The sequence below is a fragment of the Strix aluco genome, chromosome Z (genome assembly GCF_031877795.1).
Source record: "Strix aluco isolate bStrAlu1 chromosome Z, bStrAlu1.hap1, whole genome shotgun sequence".
Taxonomy (NCBI): Eukaryota; Metazoa; Chordata; class Aves; order Strigiformes; family Strigidae; genus Strix; species Strix aluco.
Window position 1 is genome coordinate 61637932 of NC_133971.1, and position 18796 is coordinate 61656727.

Genomic DNA, 18796 nt, shown 5'->3' on the forward strand with positions numbered 1-18796 from the left:
TATCTCTATTTCTTCCCCTTGAAAGCTCATTAATCCTCCCTAAAAGATCAAATAAGAAATTCATGTGTTATTAACTTCTTACTTCTTAGGGAACCACGCAGTCTTTTCAGGAGAACACTAAAGATGATCTATTTCGGAAATCAAAGCAGGTGACCCCATTTCACCCAGGAAAGGGCAAGTACAAACCTGTCATGAACGCCACTTTAGTAAAATCTGAACCTGCTACCAGCAAGAGGACCAGAGGGAAGGCTCAGCTGCAATTCAGCAGACTTGTTTCTAGTCTCTTGCACTGGCTTTGAGCATGTCACATCCAACTTTCAGCCCAAATCTTCCATCCTGACTGCAGATTGTTTTGTTTGTTTCAGGATTTCAGCCCTCTCATAAAGGTACTGCACCCAGAGCATCCACCTTGTCTCTCTTCTCAGAGACTATCCAGGCTGGATCCAATGAAACTAACAACTTCAGAAAGCCACAGCAGGGGAGGAGGAAATGGCAGTATGCACTCGAACTTGCACTCTCGATATTTGCAAAACACAGTGGAAATGTTAAAAGGCTTTCAAAGGAGCATAGTTGTACAATATAGGACAGCCTGGACAAACACTACCTACTTCATGAATATTCCACCTACAGTGGGGGGGCAAAAAGCCTTAACAATCTACTTAGCTGCTACCATTTACTTGATTTTGACAGTTCTCACTCATATGTTGTATTTCATGTTCCAAGAATATGGTTAAAACAGTACTATAATATATTTAAGTTTGCACCAAAAAGACTTGAATGGTTTCAGATGACATATTTTTTTAGACTTCTCGCTGTCAGGGAGCAAAGTTTGTCAGAAATCAGTGTCTCATCTTGCTTGGGGCAGGGGGTGGGGGGAAGTATCCTTTTATCCTTCAATTTTGCTGTGGAGCAGAAGCTGCAGATCACTACCAAGGCCAAGCTGCCATTCAATTGTTTTGCAGATGGTCTTGCAGGCATTGCAGAAAAGTATACTATGAAAAGATGGAAAAGGAGGACAGTGTTACAGAAGGGAAAGTCATATGTATGAAATGAAATGTTAAAAAGCAGCCTAGAGGAATGTGTGCAAGACAGAGATGTCTTTGCTGGTGAAGCTGGCTATTTTTTCAGCCATGAGTGACAGCAATGGTATGAACTGGAACTGATAGTGTGCATATGTGGATGGGGACAATGGAACTGATCTTGAAATTGTGAAAAGGGGAAGGGTGTCAATGAAAGGATTCATGCCTGAATGTGTATGTAAACAGGGTGGGGGGGGCAAAGAGAGCAGCTACAACCATGTGTCAGAGGGAAAGGAGCCGGAGGTAGGCTGTGAGAGCAGAGAAGATGCCTGCCTGCTGCACTATCTCTGTTTAATTAGTTTCCAAAAGACACTGATTTCCCCTACCTTCTGCAAGTACAGGACCGTTCCCTTCAGCACAGCATAAAAGGTTTTCCAGCCTCTCTTTCCCCGGGGAGCTGCAAAGAAAGCGAATGAAAACCCATTTAAATTGGATCCATTTTTACACTTTGTCTAGGCAACAGGAGAGCTACATTAGTCCCATGTTAAACCTCCTTTGTACTCTCCTTTTCAAAGGACAATGCAACTCAGCACAGTGCCTGCACATACCTACTGTGTGAGAGCATAATAAAACAACCCTGACGACAGCCCTGGACTGGATCAGAAGGGACTAGCAGCAGTGCAGAAAGCAGGGCAGAGAGATCCAGTCTTTGTGCTCTTGCAGGCAGGCACACACTGCCCCTACACAGTTAGGTCTGAGCTCTGCACCATGGCAGTTTTCAGAAGGAAACGCCCTTTCTCCATGCCGCAGCAGTCTGGCAGGCACTGCTCAGGACCAATGGGACACTGCTCAAAAAGCAGTGCATCTCAAGAGCATCCTTCACCCTTGTCACTGCTGCACACCTGAGTTGGCACTGAGTGGTCAGATGGCTTCTTAGTCCCTTCCCCTCTTCCTGCAACCACAGGGGAAGCCAAAGAAGAGAAAGGAGAGGAGAACCAAACAAAATCCTAAGAAACAAAAAAAAAACCCCACACCTCAAGAAACCTGCAGTAAGTTAGAAACTGAAGAATGCAACAGAGACAACATATCCAGCCCACAAATTCCTAGAAACAAGCAGTGGGGAAAAAAAAGAAAAAAGAAAACAAAAGAAAAGGGGATTCAGCATGAAGGTTCAGTTTGAAATTCAGCTGCAATAGAGGAACAGAAGGCATAGGCTGTACAGTCACAGTGCCAGAGACTAGAAGCCTACATCTAAGATCACTCTCCACCAAGCACACACCACTGACCAGCATCCACTTGGCTCTATAATGAAATCAATAATCCATGCACAACTAAAGCATCATGCTATAAAAGGCATCCCATTCTGATCTGAAGACAGCAAGCGATGGTAAAGAGGTTATCAGTCCTTGCTCCAGAGGTTAATCATTCTAAACACACGTGAAGGGCCTTATTTCTCATCAGCATCTGTTCAGTTCAGCTTCCAGCTATTGGTCCCTGTTACACCCTTCTCCTCTAGACTGCCTAAGTGCTTTAGCCCTCTGTACTCCTTCCTGAGAAAATACATATAGCATGCTAGCACATCACTTCAATATCAATTCCGCACAAGCTGATCTCTGCCCTGCAACAACTTCATTAGGAAATGAAATACGAAAAGGTCTAACTAACTTCCAAAAATTGAGTTTCATTTTACTTGCAACTGGAAGTCAGAATGTAACTTTTTCAAGAGCTGTACGACAGTGAGAGACAGACCTCTAAGATGCACAGGAAATTTCCAAAAACATGCCCAAATTACATTACTCAAAAAAGATTATCCCCCAAATGCCAGCATCCAGTGTTCTGAATAATGAGCAATTCTGATTACTTATCATTAAAGAAATAAGTTAATAAAGGCAACTAGATACAGTTACTTATTAAGGTTAAATAAATGGAAGTTTAATAGAGGAACCTATTCAGAGCATCCAGTCATCACAAAGAATGAGGTCAGTTTGATTTCAACATCTCTGTTTGGATTTAGTTGTCCAGCTGTCAGCCTCCAGCTTGAAAACCGCAACCTCCAATTGTAACATCTAAAATATACTAGCAAAACACACAAACACCAAAGAGCTTAGCCCAGCTAAGAGAGTTGCAGTTACCCAAAAACCACCACAAAGTCAGACTTTGCCTTCAGGATTCAGCCAAACAGTGAGAACCACAAGTAGGTGATCATCACAACAATTGGGGAAAATACAGATGCTCTGAGTAGTCTGCTTCCAAGATCAATAGTAAACAAACAAATGAAGATATTCCATCAACAAAACACACAGACAAATCAGAGGCCTTCGAAAATTAGTGCACCACAAACAGAAGTAGGACAAGAAGAGGATAATTTAAGTAGGAGACGCAGCAGGATTATTACAAAAAAGGGGCAGGGAGGAACTGCATTGAATAAATCTAGCTGCTACCAAAAGCTGCTGAAGTTCACTGGGTATGTGACCCGAGGCTGGGAAAGTAGGGAAGGGAACAGTTACAGCATCTTCCAAGAAGAGATAAATAACAGCCTTCCTTTAAAGACAGACCCAGGGGGGAGGGAAGATTTAAAACAATCTGGTGTCACATAAGGAAAAAGAGAATTATCAAACTACTATGCAACAGCTACTATAATTCACTTGAAATTGTTTTCTCTTCTGTAAACCATGAGATTCATTTTCTTCTAGCACAAAAGATTAACATTGCTTTGCTGTATCACATTACTTATTATGCCCGTGCATTAGAGCTGCTGCAAATGGGACTGAACATTGTAAATCCTGGCCTAATAGTGAGAGTGTGATAATCCAATTGCTGCGTTGTTTGTTATTGCTGCAATTTCCCCTAATGAAGCAGCACTATTTGCCTTGAGAAGCACATGGGCTCATTGTAAGTAGCAATATGCAGAGATAACAAGAAAATGAGATGCTAAGGGTGAAAGATACTCACTTTTCTTTCCATCCATATCTGCATGGATTTTCCGAGCCAGAAATCCAGTTTTATACACAGCAGCATTGGGGTCATGAGGGATGTCCAGAAACGGGTTATTTGAGTTGCCAATTCGACTGACAGCCTTCGTCTGGCTTCCATTATCCTTTTCATCTGTACCATCTGAGTGAGACTTTTTTTTCTCCTCTTCATCCCTTAAAAAAGCAGTGAAAACCAATCATGAGCAAGGGGCTGACCAGCAAAGTTTCATTTCAGGAATTCTTGCACACTCCTTGTCAAAACACACTTCTGTCTTTATAGAGGGCCCTATTTAGGGAGAAACCTAGATATATATCAAAATATAGTTGGATTATAGCAAAGCTTCAGTTCACCTAGCTCACCCAGCAATTTCAAAAAAGCCCATGTTGCTCTTTTACAGTCTCAAAAGGCAGGATTTCAAGAGTGTTCTGTGTCCTCCAACCTCACCTATTTTTAATTCTACCTGAGTGCTAAAATGGGAAATATTTGCCTGTTGGGCTCTCCTGAAAAATCTCCAGTTTCTTCATGAGTTCACATGTAGATGAAAAGAATTAAATTACTACAGATCACTGTGGCTTACCCCTTAACTTAGCACACAAAATACAGACTCTACCTACTTCTCCTTATTTTCCTCCGCAGACTAGCGTAGAAGTAGTAATTTAAAAATAAAAACTACACTGGGTGAATTATGTTATCTGTATTTTAGAAACAAAATGCTGCTCAAAATGTTACTTATTAGGGTAATGTATTCAACACAGCTCTTGGGGACAACAATGCAACCCATTTCAGCAAGTCACAAGCATTGCCTAACTGACAAATGCCTTTTTACTAGTCATAGCCAAAGGCAAAAAGGACCAGGCAAACTAGTAAACAAAGGGTGTCCATCACAAGAGTAGGATGGTTTTCAGAGAACAGGCCACTAATCTGAGTGGATGGTATATCTGGACAAACCACAGTTAGTGTCAGATTACAGAGCAGCCCTGGGTCCTTTGAAGTCCTCACACATTCCCCTCCAGGTGACTGGGAAAGGTATGTCAGGGAGGATGAAGGCTGTCATTGGAAAGTCATGGTAGCAATGCTTGTCCTAAAACCAGCACCTCATTAAAAAAAAAAATCATTATCACTTGAGTAATGATAGCTAATAGCAGGGGTGGACTTCAAACTGCTGCGTCTCACCTGACCCAAGATGATCAGCAGAGAAAGCAAGCTGAGGCAGACCTTCCAATCACGTGCATGCATTTAAACGCATGTATCGGATGAGGATTAGCAGGGCATAGGTCAGTCCAAAAAGCTCCTTTTGGGACACACTGCAACCATGTCTGCTTATGGGAATAACCATCCAAAGAAATGTCCTCCAAGAGCTGCAGGCTAGAGCCATAGTCTGTGTTATCCTGATCTCTGCTGAAATGGTCTTCTAGGGAATAACTTAGTCTGAGGACATACAACAATAATAAGGTGGTTTGACAACACGGAAACCAAATCCAGAGACACGGAGACTATATTAGTGAACTCAGCAGCACCAGGGAATGTTCCCAGGCATTTGACTTTGATCACCTCATTCTACTTTGTGCTTGGCATGGTCTCAGCCCAGCACACTCCCAAACAATTTCCAGACACCGTTTAGGAATCAGCACAGTCAAGGACCAACCCAACAGGCAGTACAAAGGCAAGTATCTTCTTTCAGAGAATAAGACTTTTCAACAGTATGGATACAGATGCCACACATCAACATTGGGCCTGAGAGTCACACAAAGGTGCCAGACAGTAACAGTTGTAGAGATATAGCCAAGGTGGTGCACCATACCTTCATGGTGTTGCCTTATTAAGAGGAACAAAACTTTTACCCGAAGATCTGATTCCTGCAACTGAGAGCAGTCCTTGCATTTTTCAGCCTATCAATATGTGTTTTCCCACTCCAGAACAGAGCGCTGCAAAAAGTTTTTGTTGCTCAAAGCATGCTTTGATTGAAGCCCTCTCCCAACTGAAAAAGTGTATGAATTTCTGTCAGTTTTGATTGTCCCCACCCTTCCTGTGTCTGCCTCACTTCCTAGCTGCTGGCAAGTCTGGACCATTGTGTGACACATGTTTTAGATATATGTTCATTCCAGGAGCAAATTCTCTCAATACAAGTCTGTGATACGTAATCCAGACTAAAATCTCTCAGAGGACACAAGCACTCGGGCTGATTTGTCACACAGAAGTGCCTTGTGAATTCTGGGATCTCAGCCAAGGACACAGTGGATATCTCCTTGTCAGCAGAGACCTACTGCAACCAGTGCCCTTATCCAAGCAGACACAGGTATTGTGATAAGCAATCCTGGGGATCCTGGACACCACTAGTGTTGGGGGCAGTGCTATCAAATTCAGCATCTCTGGGGCAACTATTAAACAAGAATTCTTTAAAAGACAGACAGGGCAGACAAGGACAAAATGGCATCTGTTGTCATGACTGCTAGTAGCACTGAACAAACCTTTAATTGGTCCTTTAATCTGTCATTGAAAATGGGACATCCTTAAGACTCAGAAGACTCAGGCACCTGTGAGAGTGGAGTGCTCTGACAAGATGCATTAGGTCAAGATGCACAAGCCAATCTGTAAGACGCAATGAAAGGAATCAGAGGGGCAAAGCAGACTCATTACAGAGAATGAGAAACGGATGAACAGCTGAGAAAACAGAACTAAAAGGAGCCTCCATCTTCCTCTGATCTTGAGTATGAAGCCCCAGTGGAAATAAAACCAAGAGATCCGGGACTTACTTCACCAAATACTCCATGTTGTTTCAGTGGTCAAGCGTAAGAAGAAAGGACGATTGGGAGGAGTTTCAAAGCAGCAAACAGTTCACATATTAGCCTTTGCTTACATACCTACCAAAGCTGGCTGAATAGATAGGTCCTGGATAGGATGTAACAATTTGACCTTACTCCTCACTAGCCTTTTGGATATGGTTGCAAGAAGGAAGAGCTGCAGAAAATTCAGCTGACTTCTGTATACATACACCTGAAAACTGGTCTTTGTTTGAAACCCTATCCTGTGAGGGACGCAACTACCTCCTCATCCTCAGATGGCTCTCACAGATGATTCAACTCCTGTAACATCCCCAGCATGAAGGCCTTCAGTGATGCAGGGATAAGAGTCAGTGGGTGGTGTCTCTGTGCAGGTATGTTAAGAGTCATGGATCTAGTGTTACACAGGCAGAGCTCAGGTCCTTATCAGGGGCAGGCTCAGTGCCTTTCTATTTGGTACAGAAAATAGCACAATCTTTCTGCCTTTGTGGAAAAAAAAAAAAAGAACATGTTGGTTCCAACACACCTTTCAGTAGCAAGACATCATAATGAGGGTCCACTTAGGTTTGCAGAAGTCTTAAGAGATTTTCTGTCTTTGATCAGCAGAGGGAGATCATTGCTGGTCTGGGTCTGGAAGCGATTTCTCTGGTGACCCCTCTCTGTGATGACTGAAAGGGGCTGATGGCTGTGAACGCTCTTGTAGAAGGGATGGATGGAAAATGGGACCTACTAGTGTCTCTGCTCTGCAGGGTACTAGCGACAGGAAAATGCTATCACCTGTACAGTTTCTCCAAGACTCTGCTTATGATGTGATATTTGCAAGGTTTCCCAAAACAAGGAGCTTCAGTTCCACCTCCCTTAGCTTGTTTCTTTGGAAAAGGACCTGCAGACAGAGCAGTAACCAGGGCACTGGCTGCCCATGAAAACCAGCACACCAAGGCCAGGATCTGCTTGCTCTATCCCTTGAAGACACAGCATTGAAACAGCAATGTTTTCCTTCCCAAATGCATGATCACTGGCAACCAGAAAGAGTTTGCCTCTTATTCTTAAACATGCAAATTTGAAAAACATACAAAAATGCAGATGTTGCCATTTTGGTGAAGAAATATATTTTTGCCTCTCCCCAAAAAGACACTATAGAAGAAAGTCCCTTTTTTGTCTTCTGGGAGAATACCACTATCCAGTTCTCTCAGTAACAAAAACATTTTTGTATGCTCTATGGTCTGATTTGAGGCTCTGCCTTGGAAAACTTGAAGTCACTAAGCTGGGAAGGTAGAAAATAGAAAACTTATACGACATGGCAAAAGGCTGGGTTTATCCATTTTAAAAATAGCATTTAAAAAAATATTCAGATTTGTAACATATAATGATATGAATCTGTGGAACTGATAGCATCTGTATTAGGAAACTGAACTGAGAAACCAGTGGACAGAAGTTTTGGCATCTTTCCCAAAGGGAGGAGAGAAGAAAGGAGAGCCAGGTGATTACCACCTGACTCCTCTCTAAAACCAATCATGAAGTTGCAAACAGGAAACATCCTAGAACTTGGAAGACAAAGAGTTAATTATAATGGGGAAACATTTCTCAGTTTGACCTAGAAAAAGGTGAGCTTCAGCACAGAGGTCATTATAGCCACCCTGGTCTCAGTGTCACAGTTTGCCACAGGAAACACAGAAAGGATTTGGCAGCAGCCCTTTCCCACCATCACTGTCTCAGAAAGACCTATTTTGGTTTGGCTGGAAGGAGAAGATTTTTCAGTGCAGTCCAGAAAAACAAAAAAGAATATACCATGTCCATGTTTAAACTTCTCTGAAAAGAAAACTGTATCATTAACTAGTCAAAAAACAAGTGATTCTCCAGAAAACTGCACTGTCCTGCTGAGAGAAAGCTTTCAGGATACAGCTAGCTCAAATGCAGCCATTTGATATTTGCAATCTTGTAAGCAGCGCTTTGGGATTTCATATGTTCATTCTAGATCACCATTCAGCCTATTTTAAGATGATGATTTTGTTATTCCTGTCACCTTCAACAGGAATTAGACATAATATTACAACAACAATAATGTTCACCACCACATTTCCATGTAGACATCATGAGAACAAAACATATTTAGCTCTGGCGCCTTTGAAATCAAACTCATTTTTCTTCTTCAGTTTAAAGCTGGTGATGCCCAGTGCAAAAGTCAAAGGACGAGAAACATCTACAAAACCTGGGCCATAACATTACAGACAACAGGACTGAAGGGATGTTAAGAGGTCAACTAATCCATGTCTACCTTTAAGGCTGGATCCACTCTTCCTAACCCATTCTGGACAGAACGGCCAGTTCACAAAAACCTACAGTGAAAGCACTTCCACAGCTCGTCCAAACAAATCTATGTCCTGGTTTAAAAGGTTTATTGCTAGAAAGCTTTTTTCAATGTTGAACCCAAACTTCCCTTGTTCCAAATTTAAGCCCATTTACAATGGGTGTGAAGAGTAATGCACACTTCTCTGCAACAGCCTTGACACATTGGAAAAAATACACTCAGGTCCCTCTCCTCAGTGCTCCCTTTTCCGACTAAACAAACCCAACTCAATCACACCGCTCATGTTCACAGGATCTTGAATTCATTTCATGTATGGGTAGCATCAGGGTTGAAGAACAGGAGTTCACCATTCGACTATGAAAAAATTTCATGGAAATATCAAGTCCCTTAGGGAAATTTAAACAGCATGAAAAATTACAACACAATTATTGGAGCTACATGCACTCCTGGGGTGGTTCCAGTGACCTCAGCATACTGAAAACAGGATGCATTGGACTAACTGGATGAAACAGTACGTGGCTTCACTGCAGTCAGTAGGAACTTCTGTCAAGGACTTCAGTGAGGTCCAATCACTACTTAGTACTTCACTTGCTGTTCAAAGAAATGAACCACAGTCCAAGAGACATGAGAGAACTAGAACTGTAAGCAGCAGAGAGAAAATATGGAATGGGACAAAAGACAGAATAATCATATTTCTCATGGTTAGTTTTCCCATACTGCTTTTATCTTTTCTCCCAGGACACTGAACAACAAGGCAGGCAAGAAGAAATGGCAAGCAAAGTAAATGGCAAGCCAAGTAAATGGTAGAATATCTTCTGGCTGTTCTATTGTGAAAAGTAACCAAAAGACTTCGGGGGTGCAGTGCAAAGTAAGGAGTGTGCATTCAGGACCCCACATTCACCAGTTGAGGGTAAATTCCAGGTCAGGTCTGTTTATTTTACAGATCATGGTACATGATTTGCTTTTAACCTTTTGGAGAACTTGAACCTGGAACTACTGCAGAAGAAGAACTGTAATGCAATTTTCTCTTCCAGAGCTGTACTCATGCTTCCCGGTTCATAAAGTATAAACGAATACTACTATTGAAAGTCTCCAGAGCACATCGACTGATTAAGGTGCCACTTCTCTTGACTACAAGATTGAAGTCAGTAGTAGCCATTTTTTCTGTGGGCTTTGGATCAGACTGTAATTCTACTGTAAATGGACAGCAAACTATTTAGGACCACACACACAGCTCGTAACTAGGAAGATAAGGATCGTGTAGCAGTCTTTCTCCATCTTACTCATCACTGTTATCCTCCCCTGCCTATGGACTTATTGCCAGTCGTTAATCCACCAAATAATGTACTGCCAGAGCAGCTCTTAAACTGTTGCTCAGCTCATAAAGAGAGAGTCTTAGATCCTCAAAGGGATTCTGGCTGAGGGAAAAGCATTCCTTCAAGGTGCCAGCATCCCAAGGGAGCTTATGCTGAGTTTTGCAGCCCTATTTTCACCTTTGCCTTACCTCCCACTCTTCCCCTGCCAACTGCATCAGAGAAGCAAAGGGATACTCTTTGGAAAGGAGAGAGGATCGTCCTCAGTTCCATCACAGAAAAACTGACGATGTCCCCTTCCTATCAACCCTTCTCTGCAGATCACAACAGCAGAGCAAGAGAGTGATGTGCTTCCTCCCTCTAGCTCAGGCAGTCCTGGGGCTCCTTGGGTTGATTACTTTACACCAAGCACACATCTCTGTGAAAGTGAAGAGAAACATTTTCACACTCCCTTTTCCAGCCAGCGCTCTCAGTCCTAAAAGTAAAGGCACAATCTCTTTGATTATGCCCAGAATGAGCTTTCTTTCTCAGCATTGAAAGTAATTGTCACATCAGTCCCAGCTATATGTCTGAGCTTCAGACTGGAATGGACAATTGGCCCCTTTGAGCATTCTGCTAGGACAAGGTGGCTTTACACCCACATCCCAAAGCCTTATTTAAGAATTCTGATTTCTTCCTCTTCCAGCCTGCTTGCAATTTTTCCCCAAACAATTCATTAGCAAGGGACATGGACTGGACTATGTAAATGTCGAAGCAGTTACTACCTAGACAGAAGCAAGCTATCTCATAAATCTCCTTGACTGAAGCTCATGGGAGCATAGCCAGGCCTGAGTCAGTTCCCACCTGGAGGCTGCCCAAGTGTATTAGACACGGTATGGTCTCTTGGCAAGAGCTGGAGGAAAATTCTGACATCGAGAAAGTCACATAATGGATTCTGCTAGATCTAAAGTACCTATGAGAGAGTGTCTTGCAAACAGGTCTGGTGTTGTGACACATAAGATTAACACATCTTCCAGGTCCAAGACACAGGCTGGGAAAATGTCACCCACCATGCTTCTTATGAGGCTCATCTGAGATGGCACTTGGTGATTCCTCTGAGCAGCACACCTTCCTCACTACTTTGACATTATCTAACACACTTCTGAACAGGGGCTGCAATCCCAGTTGAGACCAGCAGCCCTTTTAAGTGAGGTCGCACACCCTGACAAGAAATTCCTTGTTTTAAGTTCATCATCTGCAACTGAAAATCAGAAGCCAATGAGCCTGCAAGATCTATGGCAGTTGTTAGGACTTCTAGCACAAAAAGTGCAGGAGCATCCATCCCAGACACACATTGTTCTCAAGAAAGGTGAGGTTTCAGATATATAAATCCACACAGGTAAACATCTTGTACAGCCAAAAGAGATGAAAGACATCTTTCTTTTATTTTACACCAAAATCTACTGTCCTGCAAGCAGCAAAATCTAAAGCAGACCCTTCTGCTGGCATACCTAGACCACATGAAACCTGAGCACAGAGAAATGTCAATTTAACACAATCAGAAATTAAAGCTCTTTCTTGCCTGCAGTATTTCCATGGTTAACAAGTGTTAGCCTGTCGAAAGCAGCAAAGGACAGGGGGAAATATCAGACTTTGTCCAATTGATCATCTTTCATATTAGGTTGTTGTCAAGTTATCCATAGTTAATCAGGAGACAAACCAAGACAATAAACCAACATCAAGAAACTCAATCCAAGATGTGTGTTTCTATTCAGTGGTTCTGACATAATGTACCAAAAGATAAAGAGAGAAGTCAACTTCTGTTTTATTTATGCAGTCATAGAACAATGGAGGATTTAATTTCTCTCTTTTCAGCTGAAGTTTCCTACTAAATGAAACATCCTCTTTCCTTACAAATGCAGTTGGCTCCTATCATTAACAAGTCCCCTTGTTGGAGAAACAGATGAGGCAGTATTGCCAGGTCATTCATTAACAGAAAAGAAAACTCATTACGTACACTGGCTGTCTTCTAGAGGCTTTGGAGCCCACTCAGATGGTGACATAGGAGGTATAAACAGATTACTACACAGGTACTACTTTTAAACTCCTAATTTTAATTTCTACACAGTATACTTACACTGCCCATTCCAGCTTCTCATTCTTGATTGAGTTGTAGAGGGCCTGCAAAGGGAGAGAAATGAGATGGGATTATTGTCTGACCCCTGCTACATATACATTAATATGTTGAGAAAAATTACCTAGCTAATACCAGCAAGTGAGCTGTCTCTGATCAAGGAAGTACCATATATGCTGATGGTAACACTGTAGTCTTGAGCAGAAATCTCATCTAAGGAAAAATTATCAGAATGCAGGGTTTGAGATTACAGTAATTTTCTCAAACAGGTTTTTGGGTTTTGTGGTTTGGGTTTTTTTAAAATAACCCTGTTAGGTCTGCAAAAGCTACAAGACTACAGCCTTGAAATTCAAGGTGAAACTTAATTCCTGATAGTGCAATTTTTTTGTCACTGACTTTAACGGGGCCAAGAGTTCACTATATGGGCTTACCTTTAAAACTATGCCAGAATAGCTACTCAAAGCCCCTGAGCCTCACAGACACCTGAATGCTTTCCCAGTCACACACCCAAACATAAACACATTCTAAGTGCAAACCAGAAAATGAACAATAAGCAGCTTTCGTGCTTGAAGATCAATGTCTTGGTCTGCTGCCTGCTAACATTGTTACTCTTTCAATTCATAGGAAAAATGTCAGTAGGTTTGACAGCAAAGGTCACAATTTGGTTGTTGATACCAGCCTGCAAAGAAAAGGGTCTGGAGCTGACTTAAGCCTGGGTGGACATCAGACAGTTGGGATGGATTTCTTTTGAGAGGAAGTAGATACATCACTTGAATACGTGTGTCTGATTTCAGCCCTCCAGCAGCTGATGCATACAATGGATAAATGCCTGCTATTACTACAAGCTAATGGAGTTCTTCAAATAGGCCACTTCTCTCAAGTGAAGTATTTTGGTATGGAATGTCCCTGATTCTCGCACTTATAATCCACATTTGTAATTTACCTTATATACATAGATAGATTTACTCCCTCTGGCACATAACTCCTACACAGCCTCAAAATATGTTAACGTGTAGAAGAACTGTTGATGCACATGATTACCAAAAAGTAGCACATCAAGTATGAACAAGCCTGAAAAATCACATACTATAATAGCTATAACACACTCAACAGAAACATTAGCATTTAAATAGCTTTAACTCTGACCCAAAACAAAAATAATCTGGAAAACTGAAGAGTTGAAACTAGTCTTGTGCACATGCCACAGATGAACTTGCAATGAGAATCCCATGAGCATATCCCACTGCTGATCCTGTGATCCACTGGCTCCTTTCCAAATCTTGTACAGTTTATTTGAAGATCCTTAATATTCAGCTCTGTGAAAATCTGGTTTGATTGAACCAAACACAAGCAGATCAAACATACTGGTACAACTCACCCTCACACTGATGCTACACATGCAGCAACTTTTAGTTACAGTGTACCATAAAAGTAGGTTTCTCAGAGCAACAGAACAGATATGACCACCAGGAGGAATCATCCCACATCCTACCCATACTGAGCTAGCAGAGAGAGGTCCCCACCACTCAACAGGGCTTTGCTGTGCTACTCACAGCAATATGATGAAATGTTTCCAGCTCTGGAGTTTTGACTGTCTATTTCTATGTATCTTATCTTCTTCACACTTGTATAATGAGCTCTGATCCAAAGGAAAACAGCCAAAAGTGAAGGGAAGGGCATTGCTGGAAGTTTGTAGGCACTTTCCTTAATTTTCAGGTGAGAGTTACCAATAGATTTTAAGACCACCCTGCAGGAAGAAAGCAAAAGAAAAGGCTAACATTTCTCCTACCATGCAGCAAGCAGTTCAGCAGAATTAGACACACCTCCGTTTTTCTGCACAAGCTGATGTTGACACTGGGGTCACTCAATATTTTTTATTAGAAGCCACTATGTTTCTAACGATTTGGCCAAAGCCCTCCTCTTATTGTTTTAATCTGTCCTTTTCTTCCTACTATGATTCAAATACGCTCTTACATGTTGAGCCAGAAACTACTTCCAAATATGAAGCAAAGAGGATGCATTTTTTCCGCAGCTGCCTCCCCATTTTTTCAGAAGCAGCATTTTTTTCCCCCACTGGTTGGAGCTTTTGAAACATAGCAAAAACCTGGCCTGGGGTATCAGAAATGCCTTATGCTGCTCTCTGGCCCAAATGCTTACAAGATTGGGTCATGACCTCTGAAAATTAACACTTGCCCTGTGCAGTACTGCTTTTTATAGGCCTTTGCTGCTATGGAAGTCTCTAGGGATCACTGCAGCCAAAGAGCAGGACACACAAAAGCAGCACTCCAGATTGGTGCCTGAACAACAAATGCCCCAGGCTTTTGCCTTGTGGAAAGTGGCATGTGTTTGTCCTGATCTTTACTAATGAGCCAGACTTCATCTTCCTTCTTTAGGGAATAAAAGACACCAACCCAGTCATATGGCATACATCTGACAAAGGACACAGTGTTCCTCACAGAGCATCAAATACAGCCTCACAGAAAGTCTCTGCTATTTACAAAAAAAGAAAGAAACCCCTAGAGAGTATCCACAGTCTGGGCAACTGTATACAGGGCATGTTTGGTGTGTCTGTGGAGGATGTTCAGTGAGACCTCAGTGAGAGGAAGTTCAGTGAGACCTCTCAAGGGATGGAGATACTTGAGCTCTCATGCCTGGCTTCCAGCCCACCTCTGTCAGAGACTGCTGCCAGGCTGTGCACTCACCACTGGACTCAACAGCCTTTCAGAGCTGCTTTACGTTCCTTCTCCAAACAATTTACACTTTTAACATTTTCCTGATACCTACTGGGCTCTCACATGATCTGGAGAAGAAAAATTTCCTCCTCTCTTTATTTGCAACCAGTAAAAGACGTGTACAGTCCAGCACCTGCTCTATCATTTATTTCATGGCTGTTTCCCAAGGCCCTGATTCAGACAGCAGCTCTTCAGCAGACATTTCTCCAGAGTATGATTAAACCAAACAAACTTGGAGACAACCAGTTAAATGCTTCACTAAATTGCAACAAAGCTCATCAGAGGTTATGGTAGGGACATGACTTCCACTGTACTTAACTAGCTGCAAGGACAGGTTTTATTAACTCATGTTTTCTCTCTGGGGGGGGGGGAAAAAAAAGCTCTCATTTACAGTACTCCTACAGTTTGACAACAGTAACAGCTTCTTACCTGCTAGCCTGGGAAGATTTTGGCAAATTTGCTACCTAAGCCAGAAAACTGGAGGCTGGACCACAGCGGGGAATGCCAGAACAATGCAGTCACGGGTCTCATCTTCCAAGCTGGACCGATACCACTTGGAAAGGGGAGAGACTTTCTATCTCTTTTGGCACCCAAGGCTACTGTAGGCAGGATCCAAATCTCCAGCTACCGACTACTCAGCAGTGTCTGCCTTCACTGCTTCAACTCAAGCTCTGTTACCCAGACTGCAAAAACCTACTCCTTAAAGCTTTCCTCTTCCTGAGAATTGCTGATCTCTGGGTCCACCACACCTGAGGCCCAGCACTGCTCTCAGTTTCTTTGAGAAACAAATGCCTTTTTGAAGGGAGAATAAAAGAAATTACCTATTGCATAAAACAAAATAGCAGGCAACATCTTAGACACCTTCCTTATTTTAACTCCAGTGCTGTTTCCTACAGCTTCAATTTGACCCTTAGCAGACTGCAGTGTAAAAAAAAAATGGAATTTGTTACATGTTTGTGGGATTTATATTTTTTCATAACCTAGGCAAGAAACTTTCCTTTCTGAGTAGAAGCCTGTAACTCTAAGAAGATGCTGAATTCCATCCCCATTTTCCTTTTGGTAAGCAGGTAGGTCAACTAAAAGTGCAGATTTTCACATGCTCTCACCAGTTGGTACTTGCATTCCAACTGGAAAAAGAAGCAAAACTATGCAGCAAGTGCCTCTGAAAACTTCTGTTGATTCTACAAAGCTGCCAAGAAAAAAAAGGTGTCTCAGCACCCCTCACCTCCCTCAAAACCTTGTCACATGCACAAACCACTGGACCCATTTAAAAAGGCTGCTCTTGGCACCTGCTGACTATGCTGCCTCTACATGCAGAAGCAGTGAACAAAAGAAAGGCACAAACAGGTGTGCACACAGGGACATAACAAATTACCCAGATACCTTGGTAAATCATTTAGGTGGCAAGTCAGCACAGGGTCCCCAAAGCCTGGCCAGCAGAATGCAGGTTGTTGAAGAGGTCCTGTGGCACTGTGCAAGTCCTTCACTTGAAAAGCAACACAGGACTGGCTCTTGAAACAGACTACTACTGACTTTACGCACACACTAGCCCATCCAGAAAAGCCTGCCAAGAGACAAAGGAATACACGGCAGGTATTTCTTATACCTGCTCCGTGCACAAGAGAAGGAGCCAGAAATGCCTGCTGTAAGCAGGTGAACAGGCAAAACCAAAACAGAGAGCCAGCAGGGATGACCCAGTCTGCCTTCTCCCATTTTTATTTCCCAGGCTCTCTGCTCATACCCAGTTCCACCCTGATTTCTGAAGTTGTCATGGGGGGAATGACCATCTGACCATTACAAGAGATACCCCGGGTGGCTTTTGCAGCCCCCAGCACAGGGATGCACTTGTACTCTCTGACCCAGGCCCCTGCCACCCTACTCCTGCAGCCACAGTCAGAATCAGTCTCTCTGTCTGGGGACATTTCTTCTTCACCTATAGCTGGTAGCAGCACAGCAGATCCTAGGCAGCCAAGGAAGCCCCAGTCACACCTCTGGGCAAAGATGTGCTCAGTCAGAAGTTCAGCACCTCCCCCAGTCACTCACCACCCATCCATTGGCTCTGCCCCTGGGACAACAGCAGTCAGCCAGGCACCAGTCCAGCTCCCACTGTACGTGGTTTATTAGAGGGGAGAAAAACAACAAAAGTAGCAGAACTCTACCAAAATAAAACAGGTTACAGAGGCAACAGATATGAGACATCGCAGGTGTCTGCATGCAGTCCTGATAGGTGTTAACGTGCCTTTGGACCAGCGTGTGTGTCTGTGTCATTGCTTTCTGCCAGGTTTGGATAAGGTGCAATACATTGTTATATACCACTCCCACTTTGCTGTTTAGGTGACTACCTGAACGTTGACTCTTCCCCAGAACTGTTGCTTCAATACAGATCCATACTGCTCCACCACCTCCTATTCGTCACCCTCCCCCAAAACCCAGATCTTGAAATTTTCTCCTGTCCTCATGCACGGATCTGTAACACCTGGCAAGGTGAGGATGAAGGCTCTGATCACTGAGTGCATATAGTTCCTTGTCAGTCTCAAAGCCCACATGCCCCTGATGTCTTGCACATTTTCCCCCTTCTGACAAGGATGCAGCAAGGATACCAGAGTAGTACCCCAAGAAGCCTGTGCATTAGTGCACAGCACAGCATGTCTGCTGGTATCAGTCTCAATTTCAAATTCCACTGGTTTGTACAACAAACGCTCTTCTAACAAGCCAGCATACATTATTCATAAAACAGCTCAGAGCTGTTCAGCAGCATATGGAACCGATGAATGTTGTTTTGGTGTGGGTGGAGATAGGGTTGATAGGAATGTTTTAGGGGGAAGGAAAGGAGATCATTTCACCCAGGGAATTTCAAGTGCGTCACCAACTGGAGGAGAACATTTCTAAGAGAAACTCCTCTGTTAAAAATCTGGTTTGTCAGGGGGAGAAAGAAAAAAAGAAGGAAAGATTGTGCCAGATACATCATCATAAAACAGAAAAGGGTGGTTAGCTGGGGCTCCTGAGAGCCAAGAAATTAATGCCACACAAGATATGTGTCCTCTGTAAAATCGATACATGGGGGTTGCTCAAAAAGATTTGTTCTGTACTTGCTGGAGTTTCATCACTGTTATTGGTAAAGGCAGCATACTGAATTATTATGGGTGCACAGAGAAAAGACTAGAGAAGTGTTTTTTGATAGTGGAGCACCTACACAGCCTATTTCAGAAATTGTTTTATTGGCCCTGCGCATTTGCAGGCAGGATAGGCACAGGCACTCTGCAATTCAGTCCATGATTGTAGGAAAACAGGCTGTCAGGAGGAGAGACTCCTGAGCACGCTGGGTCACACGGATCATCTTAAGGTCCTCTGACTCACCTTGCAGGCAACTTGGGTTTGAGCCTACTTTCCAGAGAACAACGGACAATGGTAGATCAATTCACAGTCTCTTTTTCCCAGGTTCTCCTGCTGGCCTGAGGCCTGCCTGTAATACACATCCAGGATGCATCACCCTAGTGGAGCCTCTATACATACATGTGCATGCTTGTATACATGTGTGCACAGAAGCACTACCTGATA

General features: G+C 42.9%; 1 protein-coding gene across 7 annotated transcripts in view; it reads right to left on the reverse strand.

The window, feature by feature from the left end:
• The window catches only part of PSD3 (pleckstrin and Sec7 domain containing 3), a 111585-nt gene that overhangs the window by 23265 nt on the left and 69524 nt on the right, over positions 1-18796 (reverse strand). For 6 of the 7 annotated variants that reach the window (XM_074811915.1, XM_074811914.1, XM_074811913.1 and 3 more), the window contains 3 exons: positions 12510-12553; positions 3972-4165; positions 1406-1476 (listed from right to left, as the gene is read on the reverse strand). In XM_074811915.1, the coding sequence (XP_074668016.1) occupies positions 1406-1476; positions 3972-4165; positions 12510-12553 (309 nt within the window). Of the gene's footprint in view, positions 1-872; positions 993-1405; positions 1477-3971; positions 4166-12509; positions 12554-18796 lie in introns of those variants that run through there. The other variant, XM_074811917.1, reaches the window with a different exon arrangement.